Raw genomic sequence first — 19,173 nt, 5'->3', positions numbered from 1 at the left:
TTGGAAGCATGTGAAAGGGCCCGTGTTCCTTAATTGAAAGTAGCTCCTTTTCTCCTGCCGTGTATAATAAACAGCGTGGTGGCCCGGGAGGGGCGGGGGTTGGATATTGGAGCCAGGTGAAACCTCAAATTGATGCAAGCTTATAAAAGCTGGGCTCTTGGGCCGGAAACACGGTGGGTCTTGGAAGCGGGAGAGGTAAGTGAGCGTCTGAGCGCGGCGAGCGGAGTCTGCGAGGAGGAAGACGGCGACTACGACGACGACAAGCTGGACGGCGTGTGCGGTGGACGGAGCGGAGCGGGCGGCCCAGGGGGAGGAAGGCTGGGAGAAGGAGGAGGCGGTGGCGGTGGAGAACGGGCCCGCTTCCGCGGCGTCCTTTAGCTCCCAGGCCCGGGCGCCCCCTCTGTTTCCCCGGCGGCGCGGAAAACGCGGGGGGGTCGACTCCTCCAGCGCCGGCGCACCCCCGCCCCCGCCCGCCCGGGCCGCGCTCGGAGCATGCGCGGTGGGCGGGCCGCCTCCGCTGCCCGAGTCGGAAGCGCCAGCGCTGGCGCCGCTGTCAGTGCGCGAGGGGCCAGCAGCGCGCCCGCGGCTCCGCTCCGGCGCGGCTCCGCTCCGGCCCGACTCCTGCCGCGCCTCGGCCGCCGCCCGCGCCCCCCGCTCCCGGCGGAGGTAGCAGGCGGTGGGGGGACCATGGCTGACGTCTTCCCGGCCAACGACTCGGCGGCGCCTCAGGACGTGGCCAACCGCTTCGCCCGCAAAGGGGCGCTAAGACAGAAGAACGTGCACGAGGTGAAGGACCACCGCTTCATCGCCCGCTTCTTCAAGCAGCCCACCTTCTGCAGCCACTGCACCGACTTTATCTGGTGGGTGCGCGCGGCGGGGCGCGGGGCCGGTCCTCCCCAGTCTTGGCCGCCTCTCCCGGGGAACTTGGGGAGCCGCTGGGAGTCCCAACTCGCCTGGGACGCTACGCGCGCGCCGGGCAGGACGCACGCGGGCGGGACTGCCGGGAGTCGCCGGCCGGCCGCCCCCCGCCGCGGCAGGGGGCGACACAGAGGCCCCCCAGCCTTCCCCGGCGTCCCAGGAACAGACCGGGAGTCTCCGCGGGTCAGGGCCGAGCGCCGCGGAGAGTCGGAGGGCGGGTCCCCAGGGAAGAGTCTGGGAGGCGGCAGGCGGCGGCTGCGCGGCGCGGCCCGGGTTGGGGGCGAGCGGGGCCGGGCGCCTCGCGGGTGTGGACGCGGCCTTTTTCCTCGGGCTCCGGCTCCGTTGCAGCCTTGGGTCCTGCCCGCTGCAACTCGTACCTGTTGGCCACGGAGTGACTCTGGCTTCCCTGCGTGAGCCCGGGGAGAGCGGACAGGCGACCAACTGTTAAAAGCGTGCAGGGTGGGGGGAGTTAAAGGGAGCGGGTAAACGGTAGAAGGGCAGATGGAGTCCTTTAAAATAACCCGCGTCAGCACGGGGTCAGGCCGGTAAAACCTAGCGCGTGAGGACAGAGCCCGTAAGAAAAACGCTAGCAGGGCTGAAGGTGTCAGAGTTCTGGTAACTTTCAATGAACGCAGAAATTAACTCGGGGGTCCCCGGGGGTTTACGGGGAATGGGTAAGTGGTGGGCTTTAGAGACGGGTTCTCTGAACCCTGTGAAACTAGAGGAAATCGTGTATGTGCTTTCTTCCCGTGAGAGAGCTGTGCCTTTTATTAACTGACCTTTTCATAAAGGTCAGTGATTCCTCCTTAATTCTTTTATTTGAGAAAGCTGAAACTAAAGGTAGTCCAAATGCTCCAGTTGGAGGAGCAGTAGGTTCTTTCCAATTAGGTTGCTAGCTACTCTGCTTCTTCTACTTCTTGTTCTTGGATGTAGGACACCCGCCCCAAGTCAGACATGTCTAGGGTTCCGTAACTCCTGCCCCCCCCGCCCCGCCAGGCTGGGGAATGGCACCAGGTTCATAGCACAGAGCGCGCCCTGCCACCAGCCAGCTGGCATGTGGATCTTGTTGAGGCCCTCTGGAGAACGCTACCTGGATGCATCACAGCTGGGGAAAATCATCTCTAAGGGCGAGGCCCACAAACATGGCGCTAATCAATAGGTGTTTAACTTTGTGTGGCGTTATCTGAATCCATCACACCTGGGAAGGTCATCGCCAGGAGAGCCCCACCCACGTGGTGCTAATGAGGTGCTTAATTGTCTTAGAAATCAGCTCAACAGTACACTTACGAAAAGCACAGCTACCTCCGTGAATGGTTTCCAACGTGTAGTCAGCGTATGAAGCAGTTGTGCTCCAGGGAGCACATAGGTAGTTGTAGATAAGACTATTTAAGTTCTTGGAGTATTAGGGCAGAGAGGAGATTGCATTTAGTTAAGGGGAGGTCTTCAGCCTCGTGTATCAGCTGTGAAATTCCATTAAGAGGGAACAGCTAGACTACTGATCACTTTTGCAGGAAGTAGGTAAGGTAGAAAAGGGACTTGCAACATGTATATCCAGGCTCGCTGAAGACTTTCCACTATCAATTGCTAGCCCCTGGTGAATTGACGTGGCATGTCAGGTCACCAGGTGTAATGTGAGTGGAAAATAAAGATCTCCCCGGCCTCTTTCTCCTGGAGTAATCCCTGAAACAGTTCTCTGCTTAGCTGTAAAGCAACCCCTTGGAAGTTCCAGGAAAATATTCCCCAGCTTTGTTGAGCAGTGGTTTTAATTTTTCAGTTTTCTTTTCTGGGTCCTTGATTTGCAAGTCATTTAAATATTAAAGCACTGATATTTTAAAACTAAGTGCGTTTAATTATTTTCTGGGTGGGGATGACTGAGTTAATTATAAAGATATGTGAAGTGCTTTGTAAACTTAAAATGCTGTGTAAAGTGAGAGATTATGACTCATAACCTTCTGAGAATTTTAATGTAGTTCATCCTAGTTGGAATGGTGTTTGCAATTTAACGTCCACATCAGGATTTTCTGCTTAGAAAGTAAATTCTCTAAAGTAATTTACAAGAACAAAATAGTTCCTGAATGTGCTTTGAATGCCCTTGGTTCTAGGTAAAATTAGATTATAATCTTACATGCGAAAAATAGGGATGATAGTTTGTAAAATGTGGCTCCTTTAAGCCAAAGTTCAATGTTAAGAGTGGCGCTGCTTGGCGATATCTAGACAAATACTTACATTCACAACAAATGATGAAGCTGCTTGTTGTCTTTAGGGAGAAACAATTTTCAGTTGGTCTTTAGGGACCAAATTCAGCTGTTTTTTTTAACCGTAAGGTCAGGTTCTCCTTGTTCCCTGAATATTGTAGCCAACAACTTTATAGTCATGTTCTTGCCTTGAAATTTAAGTGTTGATAACAGTGTAAAAAAAAAAAAAAACTTGAATACATTGAGACAGCTTAGGGAGCCTTTGGAGGTCAGATCTTCTTAAAGTTGCATTGACCCAGTGCTCTGAGCTGTTTAGGCATGTTTTCCTGTCACATCATTGGGTTTCATGTACAGACTTTTAACTAGAAAGCTTTGTTACATAACTGGCTTAAGATGTATCCAACACAAAGTATGTTAAGAAATCTTCTTGTTTGTTTTTCAGGGGGTTTGGGAAACAAGGCTTCCAGTGCCAAGGTAAGCTGCCCACGTTGGATTTTACTTTCAGGTACAGCATGAAATAAGTATTCCAGACAGGAACAGTGTTTCCAGTCATCTTTTCTTTGATCCCCCCCCCCCCCAAAAACGTTTAGATGTTCTCAAAATATGAGGGCTGTAAATTTGGGCCTTAAAAAAATTGTTTGGTATTTTGCCTCGTAATCTGCATATAGAGCTGCCTTTTTCTTCAAGGGAAAAACCTTCCTGGAACTTATTTTTTTTGCCAAGAACATTCTTGTCAGAAACTGCTGTTTTGTGTGGGTGTTGAGAAAAAAATGAAATCACGGTGTGTGTGGCTCTTCCTGTTTTTGTCCATTTTTTACCTAGGCATTGGGTTGGACCCCTAATCTTGGGCTATGCAGCACGCTAGTGAGTTGTTTCTGGTTTTTGATGGTCGATTGTCATCCAGAACAAAGTTTGCACGTTTTAAGGCGGCTGCGGCATGAGGCGCGTTATCTCATCTTACGCTCTCCATTGCATCCACAAAGAAATCCCTTTCCTCCTCTGATCTGTAGTTGCATTTTACATCCTCCAAATACCTAACTTTTCATACCCTTCTGTTTGTTGAAACATTTGTTTAGAATGCCTTATTGCTTGTGAAGTCATCCCAGTTCATTAGCCCACCTTCTGGCTCTCCTGTCTATATTATGTTTACTTAGTTCTGGTTACATTTCCCATGTGGGCTTCGGTTTATTAGGGCAAGTGGAAAGTGCATTCTAGCCTGGAAAATATTATACTAACAGTGTTTAACGTTAAGTGCGTTAGAGACACACAGGGTGTACTTCCTGTAACTTTAAAATTGTGCTCGTAAGTTGGTTACCATTTAAAACCTGCACACTTGTGAAGTTGTTTCTTATATGCATTTTCTAAAGATTTTTGGATGCGGGGATTTTATGTATAATCAGTGTTCTACTTTCCTTTACGTTGTGATTAACACCCCTATTGAATAAATTTATTTGGAGAGTCACATTGAGAAATCAAGTTGAGTCCTTTGCAAAAGAATGAAAGGCGTGTTGCCAGTCTAAGAAATGAAAGGAAGATGTGACTCTTTCCACTTCGCAAAGTTGTGGACCTGAACTTTATAGGCAACGTTTGAAGTCTTTGAACAGGATTTTAGGAAGTTTAAAGATGTAACCTTGTGATTCGGGGCTAATGTGATACCTGTATCTCCTGTTATTTTTGGTAATGTGTTTGAATGTGGAGGCCTAGGGAAACTCATAAGAAAAATATTTACTAAATGGTCTAGATAATGCACAAGAGAAAGGGGGTATGTTATGTAGAAAATGAGCTTTTTAAATACAAAGAACCCCAGGATAAGGTTTGTCCCTTTGAGACCTGCCGGTTTTGTTGGCCATGCTAGGCTACAGCAGGACCTGAATGGTTTTTTCGGCATCTTTTGAACTTCCAGTGGATTAGCAGGTTAATAATCTCACATCTAATCATTCCTTTACCTTAATTATAGAAGTGCTACTCATAAATTGCGCAAACACTGTATATAAAAATGAAATCTTGTTTCCTTTCCCACCCTCAGGAATAACTTCTATTTAAGACATCCATTCATTCACTTATTTACACATACTTTTTAAAAATCAAAATTTTCAGTCATTCTGCAGCTTTTTTTTTAGCAGTAGGTGGTAGGTGTCCTTCCATATCAAAACATCAGTTCTTCCTTATTTGCATGTGTGGAAATAACAAATTGATTCACCGGTCTCTGAGACATTTTAAATGTTTCTAAGTTCTCTGTACTATTGTAGTACAAATACAGCTGTCAATATCCTTGGGCTCTAGGTATTTCTGCAATAGGTACATAGAAGTGTGTGTGGATACATTTTAAACTGCAATGAGCACAGCTTAAGTTGCTCTCCAAAAAGGTTCTAATTGTATTTCAGTATCAATAGAGTAGCCCTTTCTCTTCGTTCTTACCTATATTTTTGCTCTGGTGGGTGAAAAGGGCCTCTTTCAAATTCCATCTCTCGTGTAAGTTTGAGCACTTCCAACATGTTTTAGCCCCTTGTATCTGTCCTGTGAATTTCCTTATATTTGAAATTCAGGGTTTACAAACCGAACTATAGCAGTGAACGTGTGCTCTATGCAGTCTTCTTTGCTTTGAAGAGTTAAACCTGCTCCCTTGAATGAGTTCCCCTATTGTGTTTACAGATGTTTAATTCACTGAAACCATTTCAAGTTATAAGTCTATTTGTGGGGAGCTGCTTGTTACAGTTGTGTAGTTATGTGTCATCTGTAGTTTTTGACTTCTGAGCAGGCCTGTGCTAACCCATTATCTTGTTGTTTGTAACTTAGATAATGTCAGCTCAGGGCAGTGCTCTTCATCACATAATGCTTACCCAGTGTTTCCTATTTTGGTACTTGTCTCAGTCTTCAGTATATTCTTAAATGGTCAGATGTTAAGTTTTCTCCTGATCTCTAACTCAACTTTTCCTGTTGGTTTGGTTTGATAGGCTCGTTCTTAGCAGAATGACTCGTCCTCACGTGTGCCCTTTGCAGCCCACCCTCTAGGGATGATAGCTGGAGGCTGAGGCTGCTTTTAGTACCCATACTTGTCACCTGATGGAGGGGGTGTAGTGTTCCAGCTCTAAGTGTGTGGCGTGTTGCTTTGGTCAGAAGATAAAATACCTGCAGCTGAGTTTACTTCAGCTCAAAGGGGGCAGATGCTCCGAGTCACACATACATGGACTCGTTTAGCTTTAAACCTAAAATATTCACTATTGTTTAGTGTTAAGTCAGAATTGGAAGACTAAAGAAATAAGCAAGTTTTAGTCCTTAAAACTGGGTTTGTAATCTGTACCATCTAGAAAGCATATTTTATAAGGGTGTTTCCAAAAGAAACATGTAAGGTGATTTCCCACTTCTTCCCTTCCCCCAAGATATAACATAAATGGACGCAGAAAGCTTTTCTGAAGAGATCTGTTGGGTCATTCCCGCTTTTACCTGTTGGACTCTATTCCGTCCTTACAGCACATGTGGTACAGGGATGCAACCCTGAAAATGTGTTACTAGGGCAAGTAACAGAAGCCGATCCTGCGGTGAGAATTTGCTGCCTGACGTGGTTGGAACCAAGGGCCTTAAACGTTGGGGGAGGACAGGGTAGATCTTGAAGCCGTGGAACCTTCTTCAGGTTCTTGGAGATGAAGACAAGCCGAAATGACAGGACTCGAATTTGCTGTATTTTTGTTTGGCTTATTGTTCTGTGGGTTGGCTTGATCTGTTCCGTGCTCACTTCATCTCCGTGAGGCTGCTGGAGAGCTTGGCCTTGCCTGCTTCTGAAGGAAGGATAGAAGCAAGCTTGTCTGGCCCTGGGCATTGAGGAAGTTGAGGTTCAAGCCCGGAAGGCCTGGGTCCAGTTGGGGTCTCTGTCCTGCTCAGGCTGCTCCCAGCAGCTGTCCGAGAGTGCCGGCCGCCTCAGATGCTCTTCCTCGGGGGCCGTGGTGCCCCAAGCAGCCGTATCGCCTACTTTGGCTACTGGGAAAGGGAGTGAGCCAACTCGTTTCTTTCCCCCTCAGTTAGCAAGACCCATGCCCTTCTCTACTTACAGCGATAGAAACAGCCTCTCAAAAGTGACCTGCTTACTTGACGGGCCAAATAGTCTGTTACATCTGGCTAACCTGCTTCTGTTTTCCCTTTTTCTATTCCTTCATGGTGAATGTCACAAGTTAAAATGTACTGTCACCCAGGCTCTCTGAATACACGCTGGAGACAGCATCAGTATGAATTCCCACGGATGACCGGGGTCTACTGTTGTGGCTCTTCGTCCTGGGTGGTCCGCCTGGCACGTGCAAGCCGTCTGCAGGGAGTTCATTCACGTTCATGTGCTCGCACAGCGCTGCTGAGCCAGGTTTGAGTCTTGAGCCGTTTCCCTGCCGAGCACACATCAAATACTGTGCGTTGTGAGGCTAACTGAAGCTCTGTGTTTTTCCATCGTTGAGGGTGAAGAAATCAGCTTTCTCACCCCTTTCCTGATGACATTCCATCTTGAAGGCCTGTTTCAGGGTCCATATTTCGGCTTACCCAAGTAGGACAGTGCTTGATACTCCTTCTCTGAGAATGAAAGTTGATGTTTGAAGAAAAAAATGGTTTCCCCCTTTGGCTGTAGGAGCTGAGGAATCCCAGAAAACCGGGCCGTCTAAGGGAGGGTGATCTCTAACAGGGGGTTGGGTTGGCAGCCTTTCAGAAGAGGATGCCTAGTTACTCGCCACAAGCCTCAGGGTTCTGAGAGCCAAGCAGTGTGGCCAGCAAGTGCCAGGAGAGGGTTGGGGGCTGCGACCCGGGCGGGGCTGCGACCCGGGCGGGGCTGTGTGGTGAAGCTGGCCGCCTTTGACGGAGTACCTGTCCTTCCCGTGTACTGGATCAGCCACCCCTGGACTCTGGGGCGGCCCGTTGATTTCCGAAGTTGATGCCAGGATTTTCCGTCTTCAAAACAGGTCAGCATTTCACGACCCTGCTTCTCACTTGGTTACCCTCCCCCCAGATTAGAAGCTATGTGAACTATAGGTGAGTGTCTGGTTACCTGTAAGTTCCAAAAAGGCAGGTCCAAGTAAGAGTGAGTATAATTCGGAACGCTGGAGGTTTTGCACTGAGGTCAGACTAAAGGGTTATTCCAACTTCGAAGATGAAATTGTCTGTAATCCCTGAAATGCAGGAAAGTGATTGAGATGGGCAGCTAGAACTTTCTTTTCCTCTCAGAAGTAGAGACACATGAAGAAAACTTAGTATAGGGGATTCCCCTTTGGTGCCAACTGTTACGAAATGATTTCTGATTAATGGCTTTTTGAATTGCTCTTCTTTCACTCGGTACATTAAGTGAAAGTGCTTTTATTTGCACACACACCCCCCACCCCCCGAAGTTGATGCTGGTAGAAATCTCAAGTATTTATTTTTGCAGATGAATCTGACATACAAATTTCCTTTACTTCTACCATGTGTCTTAGTGTCCTGAGTGTTTCCCTCTCCTGGAGGAGTTTTTAGTCACATTAACCCTTAACATGCTGGTTTTTCCTTCACAGAGGTTTTCAAGGTGCCATTAGCTGTCTGCAGAGCTTCCCTGTACGGATGGAGCCCGGCTCCCTGCCAGGACATTGAGTCTCTTCAGTCCCGCTGCCTTGCTTTTTCTGACTCATCTTAAGGCTGCTCTCCTTCCTCCCATCCTCCTGTCACTTGAAGGAAGCTGTACTTTTCCAGAAAGTGTGTTCTCGCCATGCTTTCTCCAACCTGTTTTTGCCCAGAGAGTACACTTGGAGTCTTAGCCTGAAGTTTAGCCTGGACCTTTTCCGTCCTCCCTGCCATTCTGGGTGCTCTCCCTCTCATAGGACCCTCCCCGCACAGTATTTCCTGTCTGTTTCCTCTACCAGCCCTGGGAGCAAGGACTGAGGTTTATTTCTCTGTCTTCCATGTTTAGTGCAGTGCCTGGTGCTCGGTTGACACTACGTAAATATTTGCTGGGTGTGAGATTGTGTAAATATTAGAGGTATGGTATGAATGTTCCTAGCTGGAAGGATCACAGTCACTTCTGCCTGCCTACTGTTTTTTTATATAAATTTATTTATTTTTGGCCGTGTTGGGTCTTCGTTGCTGCGCGTGGGCTTTCTCTAGTCGCAGCGAGCGGGGGCTGCTCTTCGTTGCGGTGCGCGGGCTTCTCACAGCGGTGACTTCTCGTGGAGCACAGGCTCTAGGCGCACGGGCTTCAGTAGTTGTGGTTCGTCGGTTCTAGAGCGCAGGCTCAGTAGTTGTGGTGCACGGACTCAGTTGCTCCGTGGCACGTTGGGATCTTCCCGGCCCAGGGCACGAATGCATGTCCCCTGCATTGGCAGGCGGATTCTTAACCACTGCACCACCAGGGAAGCCCCTGCCTACTTGGAAGTCTAGTTTATAATCCAAAGTTATGTCAGCGAGGGGTAGATCTTGAGATGGCATAAGAAAAAGTGATTTCTGAAGCTAAGCATCGTTAGTCAAAATATAGAACAGAAAATTCTAATTCATGTGTGTAATAAATTCTATGTCATGTTAAGCTTAATGAATTAGTACGATAGGAATAAACCACTTGGTGTGCCTGCCTTCTAACTTTAGAGAAGTATCTGGACATCAGAAATGAATCTTTCTGCCACAGCAGGAGGGGCGATGCCTTAGGTGGGGTACAGGGGTGAAAAGTCAAAACCAGTGCCAGGATGTGTTTGGTACAGTCGTTTAAATGGTCCTTTGCTTGGAGATTGCTAATGGCTGAAACCAGATTGTGATGCTCCAGACAGAGTAGTAGCTCGACTTGATTCTGGTGTTTTTAAACTTCTTGTTCCTGAAAGGTTTCTGTATCTTCGCGTGAGGAGTGGGGGCGCAGGGGTGGAACGGTTGTCACCCAGTTGCAATCCCGTGACAGGCTTCAGTCAATTGAAAGAAAGTCGTGTTAAGTGCTGCCTCACGCCAGACAATCCAGGAGCTTTCTCATTTTGTATACTTCTTTGCAAAAGCGCCCCGTTGAGCACAGCATATGGTCATTTTTAAAGAAAGGAGTGCCGAAGAATCTGCCAGGCTGGTGGGGTGGAGCTCGGGTTCAGATTCTAGTCGTTCTGCACAAAGCACTTTTCAGAGCCAAATGGAAACTTTTTTGGTACTTACAGAGCCTGAATTTATATTAAGGGAGGAAAGAATGCTGCCATTGAGGGAAACACTGAAACATGTCTTGGTGACATAGAATGAAGGCCTTGCTGTCCTCATGTGTCTGTCAGAATTTCCACGACAAACCCTTTATTTCAGGTCTCTCCCCTCAGACTGAAAACTCATGTTAGACTTTAACCTGAGACGTGAACATTTCAGAATTGGCATGGTTTTAGCTGTCAAATCTAGTTGAAATTACTACAGCTACATTAAAAGAAACCCTCTTAAATTATACAAAGGGGAAAATGGCTTCTGGAAATAGAATAGAGGGGAATGATTTGACTAATTGTCAGCGCAAGATAAGAATTATTTAAGAGCAAGTTCACCAAGTAAGATTAGCTTGAGGACAGTTAATCTTTGCCTTCGTTTGCTGTGTTTTCCCCCTAATATCTATACACCTCTAGTTTGGGCATTTTGGGAAATACAAGATCATTAATTAACTGGGGTGACTTTAATAGGTAAGAAATAAGAGTGGAAGCCCGGGACCTGATGGTGTGTACTATAAACAAACTTAGATCCAACTTGGACAGACTTGTATGAGAAATGGGATAAGAGCATGATCCAATCAACAGCTGAATTCTGAGCAAAATTCTCTTAGAGATGATCTGACTCCTAAGTGCCAGTGATCCTGTTGGTGAAACCATGATGCTTGGAGTGATGAGTCTAGTCTACCTCATGCACTGTAGTCTACGATGGGGAGATTTTCCTGTATTTGAAACACAATAACAAGCGCTCATGTCGTGCTTACTCTTAAATACTGTTCTGAGCACTTTTCAGTCCTCATTTGATCCTCATGACACTTCTGAAAAGGTCCGCAGTGTCATCCCCATTTTACAGCTAGGGAAACTGAGGCACAGAAGTTTGGTAGCTCGCCCAATGTCACATAGCTGGGAAATGGTGGAGCTGGGGCTCGTGCCAGGCAGTGTGGGTCCAGACTCCGTGCTGTTACCCCAGGTGCCCCGCCGCATGGTTCCTCTTGCTTTGTCAGACCTCAGCCACCTCACTGGATGGTGGAGGTAATGCAGGGATGAAGTTGTTCAACTCGATGACGCCTCTGTGCTTGCTGCCTGTAGCGGGAGGTTCTGCTGGACACCGCAGGGCAGACAGCCTGGCGGCGTAGATGGAGACAGCTCACCGTCATAAGTCTGAACCAAGTAGGAGTCGACCGACATGAGGATGAAGATTTTTTTTGGCTCCTTAAGAGGTGGCTTTCGATTTGGCCTTTGTAGGATGCGTGGGATTTCCTTCATTTGGGGAGCTGGGGGGAGATGCTCTAATATGAGGAAATAATGGAGTAAAAGAACCTGAAAGCGACTTGGGGGTCCAGGGAGGCTGTGGTGCTGGCGGTGTTGCCAGCCCTGACCCCCCGATAGGGCAGATGGAGAAATGCCCGAGGGTCTACCCCCTGCCTGTCCCCACAGGTGGGCTCTTCTCTGCTAATCCGTGACTTTCTCTTGTAGTTTTTTTGCGTTACGAGGGCCTCTCACTGCTGTGGCCTCTCCCGTTGCGGAGCACAGGCTCCGGACGCGCAGGCTCAGCGGCCATGGCTCATGGGCCTAGCCGCTCTGCGGCATGTGGGATCTTCCCAGACCGGGGCACGAACCTGTGTCCCCTGCATCGGCAGGCAGACTCTCAACCACTGCGCCACCAGGGAAGCCCCCTCTTGTAGTTTTTAATTGTCATGCTCACTTTTCAGAAAGATGTTGCAGTTACAGGAAAGAACAGTATTACACACAGTGTCAGATATGTTGTATTTTTTGGAAAATGTGTTTTTGTAAGGGTGCTGCTCTGACACTATTCCGAGGGTCTTTGTTCTGAAGCTGGTACTATTGGTGGCCAGCCTGGAGATTAGGACTGGAGGTGATAACGAAGGCTGAGTTCCAATAGGCTCATACACATCAATAAGGGAAACAATAAGAAAGAAATAACATCACATATTTAAAACTGGCAGCACATTGTTCTTTAAAAACTGCACACTGGTTTATTTTTCCAGAATTTCTGGTTCATTCTCAGTTATTTCTTCCTTCTCCACGGGGCTAAACTGTGGGGAAAGTGCTATAACCCTAATCAGAATCCTTGGAAGGGAAAGGGGTGCTGCAGAGCACCTCAGGTGGGAACATAAGACGGGCTTTCATCTGGATTTCAGCTTTGCAAAATCGGAACTCACAGAAGACTGCTGCGCTGGTATGTGCTCGGCATATGCGCCCCCCCCCACCCCCGCACCGGGAGCTGGCGTTCCCGTGCCCGCTCTCCAGGGATGGACGCTAGGGCAGAGGCTAAGCACTCGCCCACTGTCCTGCAGCTTTGAGACCAGGGTGATGGAGTGTCTGTTGTATCGCAGTAGTTTCTTGTTGGTATCTGAAGCTGTACTGATAAGTAGCCAGTCCCTTTCACTCACGTTTTCACTTGTTTTTCCTTCTGTCAGATTGTCTAATAAAGTATGATTTGTAGTGCTGTTTGTAATTGGCATAAAACTCTTTGATTCAAGAAAGCTAAGCTCATGCTTGTAAAGGTTTGCGTTAGTTTCCATTTGGATTTGTTTTGAAGTTCAGTGGCAGTAAATGAGCTTAAATTATTTTCCCCCTTTTGAATTAATGCATACAACTATATGTAATTATCTTAAAATGTGAAAATGGGAGATGGCTCACTTTTAAAACTTCGGAAATTGCAACTTGATTCTTAACTGTTTTACAGTGTAGGGAGTAGTTTAAATCATACTTTTTTCTTTTTTTCTAAAAGGTGCTTAATGCAGTTGTAATCATGAAAAGTTGTAAGTTAACATTAATAGGTGGATTACAGAATGATCCTGTTAGTCATAGGCCTAATTTTGAAATCTTCAGTATATCTGATGTTTTCACATGGTGAGTTTGATCACTAAAGTGATTTTTATCACTTTAGTTTTACATTAATTTTTTCAATCTGAGTGACTCAACATGGAAAACTTGATCATGCTGTTTTAATTTCAGTTTCTAACAGTTCAGAAACATGCAGGACTGATTCTTATTTATTCTTTAGGTTCAAAATCAAGTTTGGGTTAAGGGTCGAGACGCATTGTCTTACTTTCCCTTTCTTAATCAGAACCGTCAAGCACCACAGCACCTGCTGGTTGAGCGGAGTCTGATCATGTGATGCAAATTAACTTGCAAAATCACAGTTTATTAAAGATTAGCTGTTGGGTGGGAGCTGGAACAGTTTATGCTTGAGATGTGCCGTGGGTGGTCTAAAACGAATCTGATGCACTGCTGTAGAATAATTAACGTAAACGGTAAAGGTATTGGAGATCAGATGATAACTCATTGGGCGAGGCTCTGGGCTTTTGTTCTTCAGTTAATATGGTGAGAGGTGTGATACTAATGCTTGTCATGATTAAAGCATAAACTTGGGGAGAATACAGCATTCATGCCGTTAACTTTGATAGGCTCGTTCGTGAACAAGGTGCTTGGCTAACTTGCCTATTGGTGGAGAATTAATGAAGTTTTATCCCAAAGTTGAGAGTACATCGTCGACTTCTGGCTCTTGTTTGCATTTCCTTTGTGTCCCTTTTATGTCAAATTTTATTTGATCTGTATATATTGTCCGAGCAGCCTAAAACTATGTGGAGACTTAGGATTAAAAAGAAAAAATGGAACTAGTAGAATATAGTCACGTCAGATGGGCGAGATTTTAGTCACTAAGAAGCTGGATAGCTCTCTTAACCATTATATTTACTATATCTGTAGGTAATTAAAAACATGCTTCTATTTAAATGCAGGTTAGTCCTCTGAATGCATGTCCATTTAAGTACTAACCTTGGCCTCCTTGGTGAAGTCTGTAGTCACAGGATCAAGAAGCGCTGTGGTCTTGGGATTTAAAGCAGGAAGGGATTGTGCAGGCTGTATAACTGAGGCCCTGAGTTCACAGCCTTGGACCCGGCCACGAGGGTTCCGTGATGTGCTGTAAACCCAACCGCAAAACTGATCTTCATGCCCCAACTCCTGTAAAGTGGTGCTGTGCCCACTGCCGCTTCCTGCTTCCTGGTAGCTTATAAACCTTTGTACTTAAGTGTACTCTCTAGTCTTACATCTTAAGTTCTATTGCCAGTGAGTCTAGGTGCTCATCCCATAATCTACTGAAGCCTGAGGAAATCTGGAAACTTAGAGCAGGCACTGGATTCCTTTTATTGCCTTTGAAAAATGGCAGTGCCGTTTAGAGACAAATGTGCATGTTGCTCTAAAGCCTAGGAGGTTTACTGAGTAAGGATTGTATGTTCATCTTTCATAACGTGGCTTACCAGTCTGGTAATAACAAACATCTTGTTTAAAATATTAAAGATGTGTAAGACTTTGAATTTGGATGAGAATTCATGGGCAAGGAAAATGGCTCTGCTTGAAGTTACATATTTGACTTTTGTCCTTCTAATTTTAGCTCCTCATGATTCTTTGGGAGCAAGCTACATCCCTGAGCTACTTAGTCTACTATTAATCTTACGCTGAGATATTACAACAGCTTATTTTGCATTTTATATGTTACCTAAAGTACAAACCCACTAGTATTAATCTACAAATGTACATATTTTTGGAGGCCCCCAAGCAAGATTTGAAGGGTGACTAAATATAACCATAAAGTTTATGTGGCTTTGCCTGCTGTAGTACAGTGACCTGTTCTTAGAATTGAAATTATTTCTGAACAGTGGTACAGCCAAATATAGACGTCAAACCTTAGTTTCAGTGTTGACTTGAGGTTCTGATCTTAGAAATACATAAATATAGAAAATATACAAAATGATGGAACTGAAGTTAAACATGGACACTTTATGCATACCTTTTTCAGTATTTTCTGTTTAAATCCAAACACAACATAAGTCTTGTAAGTGTTGCTTGGGGAATTTTCTTTCCTGTCCTAGATTTCTCAGTTGCTTTAAAAATGAGCCAGAAGTGATGGTTCCTATTTTTTTTCCTTGGTGAGTTTCCCTCCCATACTCTTGGACATCTTTATTGCTCCAAGAGACTTTGAATCAAAGTTAGGAAACTCAAGGTAAATTATTACTGCTGATTTGATATATGAATAATTTTGAAGATTTGATAGGACTTGTGTTAAGAGTAGGAAGTTTTTGGGGCTTCCTTGGTGGCACGGTGGTTGAGGGTCCGCCTGCTGATGCGGGGGACATGGATTTGTGCCCCGGTCCGGGAGGATCCCACGTGCTGCAGAGCGGCTGGGCCCGTGAGCCATGGCCGCTGAGCCTGCGCGTCCGGAGCCTGTGCTCTGCAACGGGAGAGGCCACAGCAGTGAGAGGCCCGTGTACTGCAAAAAAAAAAAAAAAAGTAGGAAGTTTTTTCTTTTTAAAAACTTTTTATATACAGAAACATACATTGATCATAAGTGTATAGCTTGATAAATTTTACACCAGGGTCTCCTGTGTAACCAGCAAGGAGTGGGAAGTTTCTAGGCCACTTTTGTTTTTTGCTCCTTTGCACCTGCTGCTGTATGGAAGTCATAACTTGCTTTGAATAATAGCCTGCCTTTTCAAAGTCAGCTTTCCTGGGAAAATCTTTGATTCTGGGGTGAGGCAGTGAGTGGGGACTTTCAGTTCTATGAACTGAAACTTACACCAATCTCATTTTATCCTCAAGTGATTGAACCATCCTTGGCTCTAACTGGAGTTTCTCATCCAGCTCCTTAAATCTTTGGAAGAAAGCTTTCCTTCACACTTTTATTTTGAACTAATTGTTTCACTGGAAAGTTGAAAAATGATACAATGAATTTCTGTTGCAGCCAGCTTCCCCCAATATTAACATCTCTCATAACTGTAGTATAATTAGGAAGAACAGGAAATTAACATTGGTACAGTATTAACTATAGATCTCATTTGAATTTGCACCAGTTTTTCCACTAATGTCCTCCTTCTGTTGTGGGGTCCTGTATAGGATCCCAGAGTGCATCTAATTTTTTAGTCTTGGAGGTAAATCATGTTTTGTTGTATCGGTATGGTATGTCTAATCATGCATTGGTGCAATCAGATGCCTGCCTTGATTTAAAACAAAAAAATGAGACCACTCCTGTTTTTTATTACTGTTAGTTGCACTGGAGTAATGCCAGTCTGGGTGGGGTCTGCCTGTGGTCACTGTGGTTGCTGGGTGGTTGTCAATGAGTTTATATTGCTTGTCACTGCCAGGAGTCTTATTTACAAGCAGAATAATAGGAATGGAAGCCACTGAAGGTTACGGATCTCATGCATCTGCCAGGTTTTTTCTGGAGAGACGAACTAGAACTTCAGAGCTTGATCTGGAAAGCCAGCTTGTTCTCTAGACTGTTGTTGTCCAATAGAATTTTGTGTGATGCGGGAATGCCCCATAATCTGCCCTGTCTTGTAGGGTAGCCACTGGTGCCATCTGGCTGTTAAGCCCTTGAAATGTAGAACTGAATTGTTTGTTGCATTTATTTTTAAAGTTAAATAGCTACATGCAGTGGGTGGCTATATGGTATTGGAGAGTTCAGCTTTAGCACATCCTTAGGGAGGGAAATTGGATCATACCTTTTAAACCTTTCATTGTAAAATAAAATGCAAATGTATAAAACCACACAGAAAATGTATGGTGTAATGAATGGCCATAAAGCCACCGTTGCTTGTAACTGCTGCCCAGCTCAAGCAGGAGAGCCTGGCTCGTCCGCATTTGCTTCGTTTCTTCCTCCAAAGTGACTACTTCCGTGACTTTTAGATCCATCACTTCTGTGTGTTTCGTTTAGTTCTATCATGGGGTTATCCCCAGATACTGTAGTTTAATCTTGCACATTTAAAAATAATTGGAAATGTCCTTAAGTCTCTCTATAACTTCCCCATTTCCTTATAACTTACCTGGAGGCGTCCCTGGGTTTTTGGACCTGTAGAGTTTCCCACAGTCAGAATCTTGGTAACTAGATGCTCATAGTACATCATTTCCCCCTGTATTTCCTGCAAATTGGCAGCTGGATCCAGAGGTTTGATTGGATTCGAATTTAATTTGGGTTATATAGTTTAAAATGCCTTTATACGGTCACATGCATGTTAGTTACACGTATATTAATGTGGAAAGACCATGAATGGAGTTTTCCTATCAAAGTATCCAAAACTGAGAAGTGAATATAAACCAATTGAACTAGTTAAGTTTTACGGAGTATGGTAAGCCACCTGGGCCCATGTGCTGCATGCTACTTGTGGGAAAACTTGGTTGTCGGAGGTTCTCGAAGTGTGCAGTGTTCATTGCACCTCTGTGCGAATTTTACTGTTACCCAGTACTTTTGTGGGCAGGAAGTGTGTGTGTGGATGTGTCTCTTCTGTGAGTGGTGGAAATAATTACTGATTGAACTTATATAGCCGTTTGCTTGTCTAAACCTCACCTACATGACTGTCCATACGGTTGTCTTGTTCCTGGTCTTGACATCCAACCTAAGATCAAAATCGGGTTTTATAGTTATTTTTCTACACTGGGACATGTGGGCGCAAAGAGAATAAGCGTGTGAGGCGAATTCGGTGTCGTCCTCTTTGGGGAAGATTGTCACCTCCCTGGATCTGCTGTGGACAGAACCATGTACTAGCTGTTGATACGGAGGAGGGCTTTCATGAAAGTGAACAGACTGAGTCTGATCAGGGAGTTTAAAATATAACTGGGTAAGGATGACTTAGACACATAGAACACTAAAGAGTACTTCAAAAAAAGTCAACATGTGTAAGTTAAAGTGTAAAAGTTAAGAGACCTTCCAGTGGTAAACGAGCACTAGACTGGAAGATAGGTAATCTTTTAAATCCAGTTTAGGCCTCTTCCCTCGTGGCAGTGGGGGAGTTGGGTTCTATTCGGGGTAGCAAGTATGTAACATTCTTTTGCCAGCTGCTGTGGCAGGTACCATTGGTCTCTTTCGTGATCCTCTTTCAACTTCATCCTCAAGTCGGGGCTCCAAGTGGCTGTTACCTAGCAGGTGGTGGGCATTGACGTGGGAGGCCAAACCTCACTCCTGGGCCACCTGCTTTCTAAGCATCCTGTCAGCTGTTGATCTTCTGATGCTGGAGATAGGAAGCACTACCTCACCTTGCTACTGGGTGTTTGTATATCCCCCTTCTCTTAATTATTCCATTGAAGCACAATATCTCAGAAAAATAATCTATAGTAGTGAATTTTTTTCTAAAAATATTATCATTGAAATGCTGAAAATTTCATGTGATTGCTGGGAATTGGCCTTCAGCCAGGAATTGAGTTGGTTTTGGATGGAAAAACCCGATCCTCCCTTGATGTTTTTCTTTATTGGCAGCGTGTAAAATGTTAAAATTTTCTGACTTCTGTTGGGTCCAAGCCAGTGTGTTTTTTTTTTTTTACTAAATTATGTGAACTTTTTACGGTTGAAATCTGGTATTTGTGGCCTTTTACAGAGCTCCGTGACCCAAATAATCGCTCTGGAGCCCCTTTCTGATCTGGAGAGGAAATAAACTTTGTGTTTCACCTTGTAGGAGCCATAAGGCTGAAGTAATGGTACCCTGACCCCAGTGATGCTTGATGATAGTGGGATTCAGACATGCATAGGAGAGGAAATCACGGTGGACGCAAATCAGGATGCAGTGTTCCTAAAACAGTTTGAGCACAGTTGAGGGAGAGGAGAAAAGCCCTAAAGGGTGGGTGGTTGTGATTTTTTGGGGGAAAGCTTGCTTACGATCCTTTGAGCTAGATAGAGCCCTAGGATTACTGTTGAGTTTATAGGACCGCATGCTTTTGCATGCACAAATCCTATTTGTGCAAATTTGACCTTTTAAAGTTTCCATTACTGTCCCCCCATCCCCTTAAATAAAGCTGACCTTTGAACTTTTAGGTTTTATGGCTGAGAAGGCTCTGAGACCTACATCTGTGGTTGGCTACCGTCCACCTCCTCATCTAATCATGTAGTCGGTGCGTATTCTCTA

The 19,173-nt window shown here is 45.4% G+C and overlaps 1 protein-coding gene across 4 annotated transcripts in view; it reads left to right on the top strand.

Moving 5' to 3' along the window:
* The first annotated feature begins 506 nt into the window (after nt 1–506).
* Nucleotides 507–19,173, top strand: part of PRKCA (protein kinase C alpha) — a 363,240-nt gene continuing 344,573 nt past the window's right edge. Inside the window, exons 1-2 of one of the 4 annotated variants that reach the window (XM_027080426.1) lie at nt 507–860; nt 3,556–3,587. In XM_027080426.1, the coding sequence (XP_026936227.1) occupies nt 688–860; nt 3,556–3,587 (205 nt within the window). In that variant the 5' untranslated portion in view covers nt 507–687. The remainder of the gene's footprint in view (nt 861–3,555; nt 3,588–19,173) is intronic. The other 3 variants (XM_027080427.1, XM_027080425.1, XM_027080428.1) reach the window with 3 other exon arrangements.

This window comes from Aethalodelphis obliquidens, unplaced genomic scaffold, assembly GCF_003676395.1.
Source record: "Aethalodelphis obliquidens isolate GAN/ISIS:26980383/991018 unplaced genomic scaffold, ASM367639v1 scaffold44, whole genome shotgun sequence".
NCBI classification, from domain to species: domain Eukaryota; kingdom Metazoa; phylum Chordata; class Mammalia; order Artiodactyla; family Delphinidae; genus Aethalodelphis; species Aethalodelphis obliquidens.
Note: the sequence above shows the minus strand (reverse complement) of the source record. Positions and strands in the feature narration are given on the sequence as shown.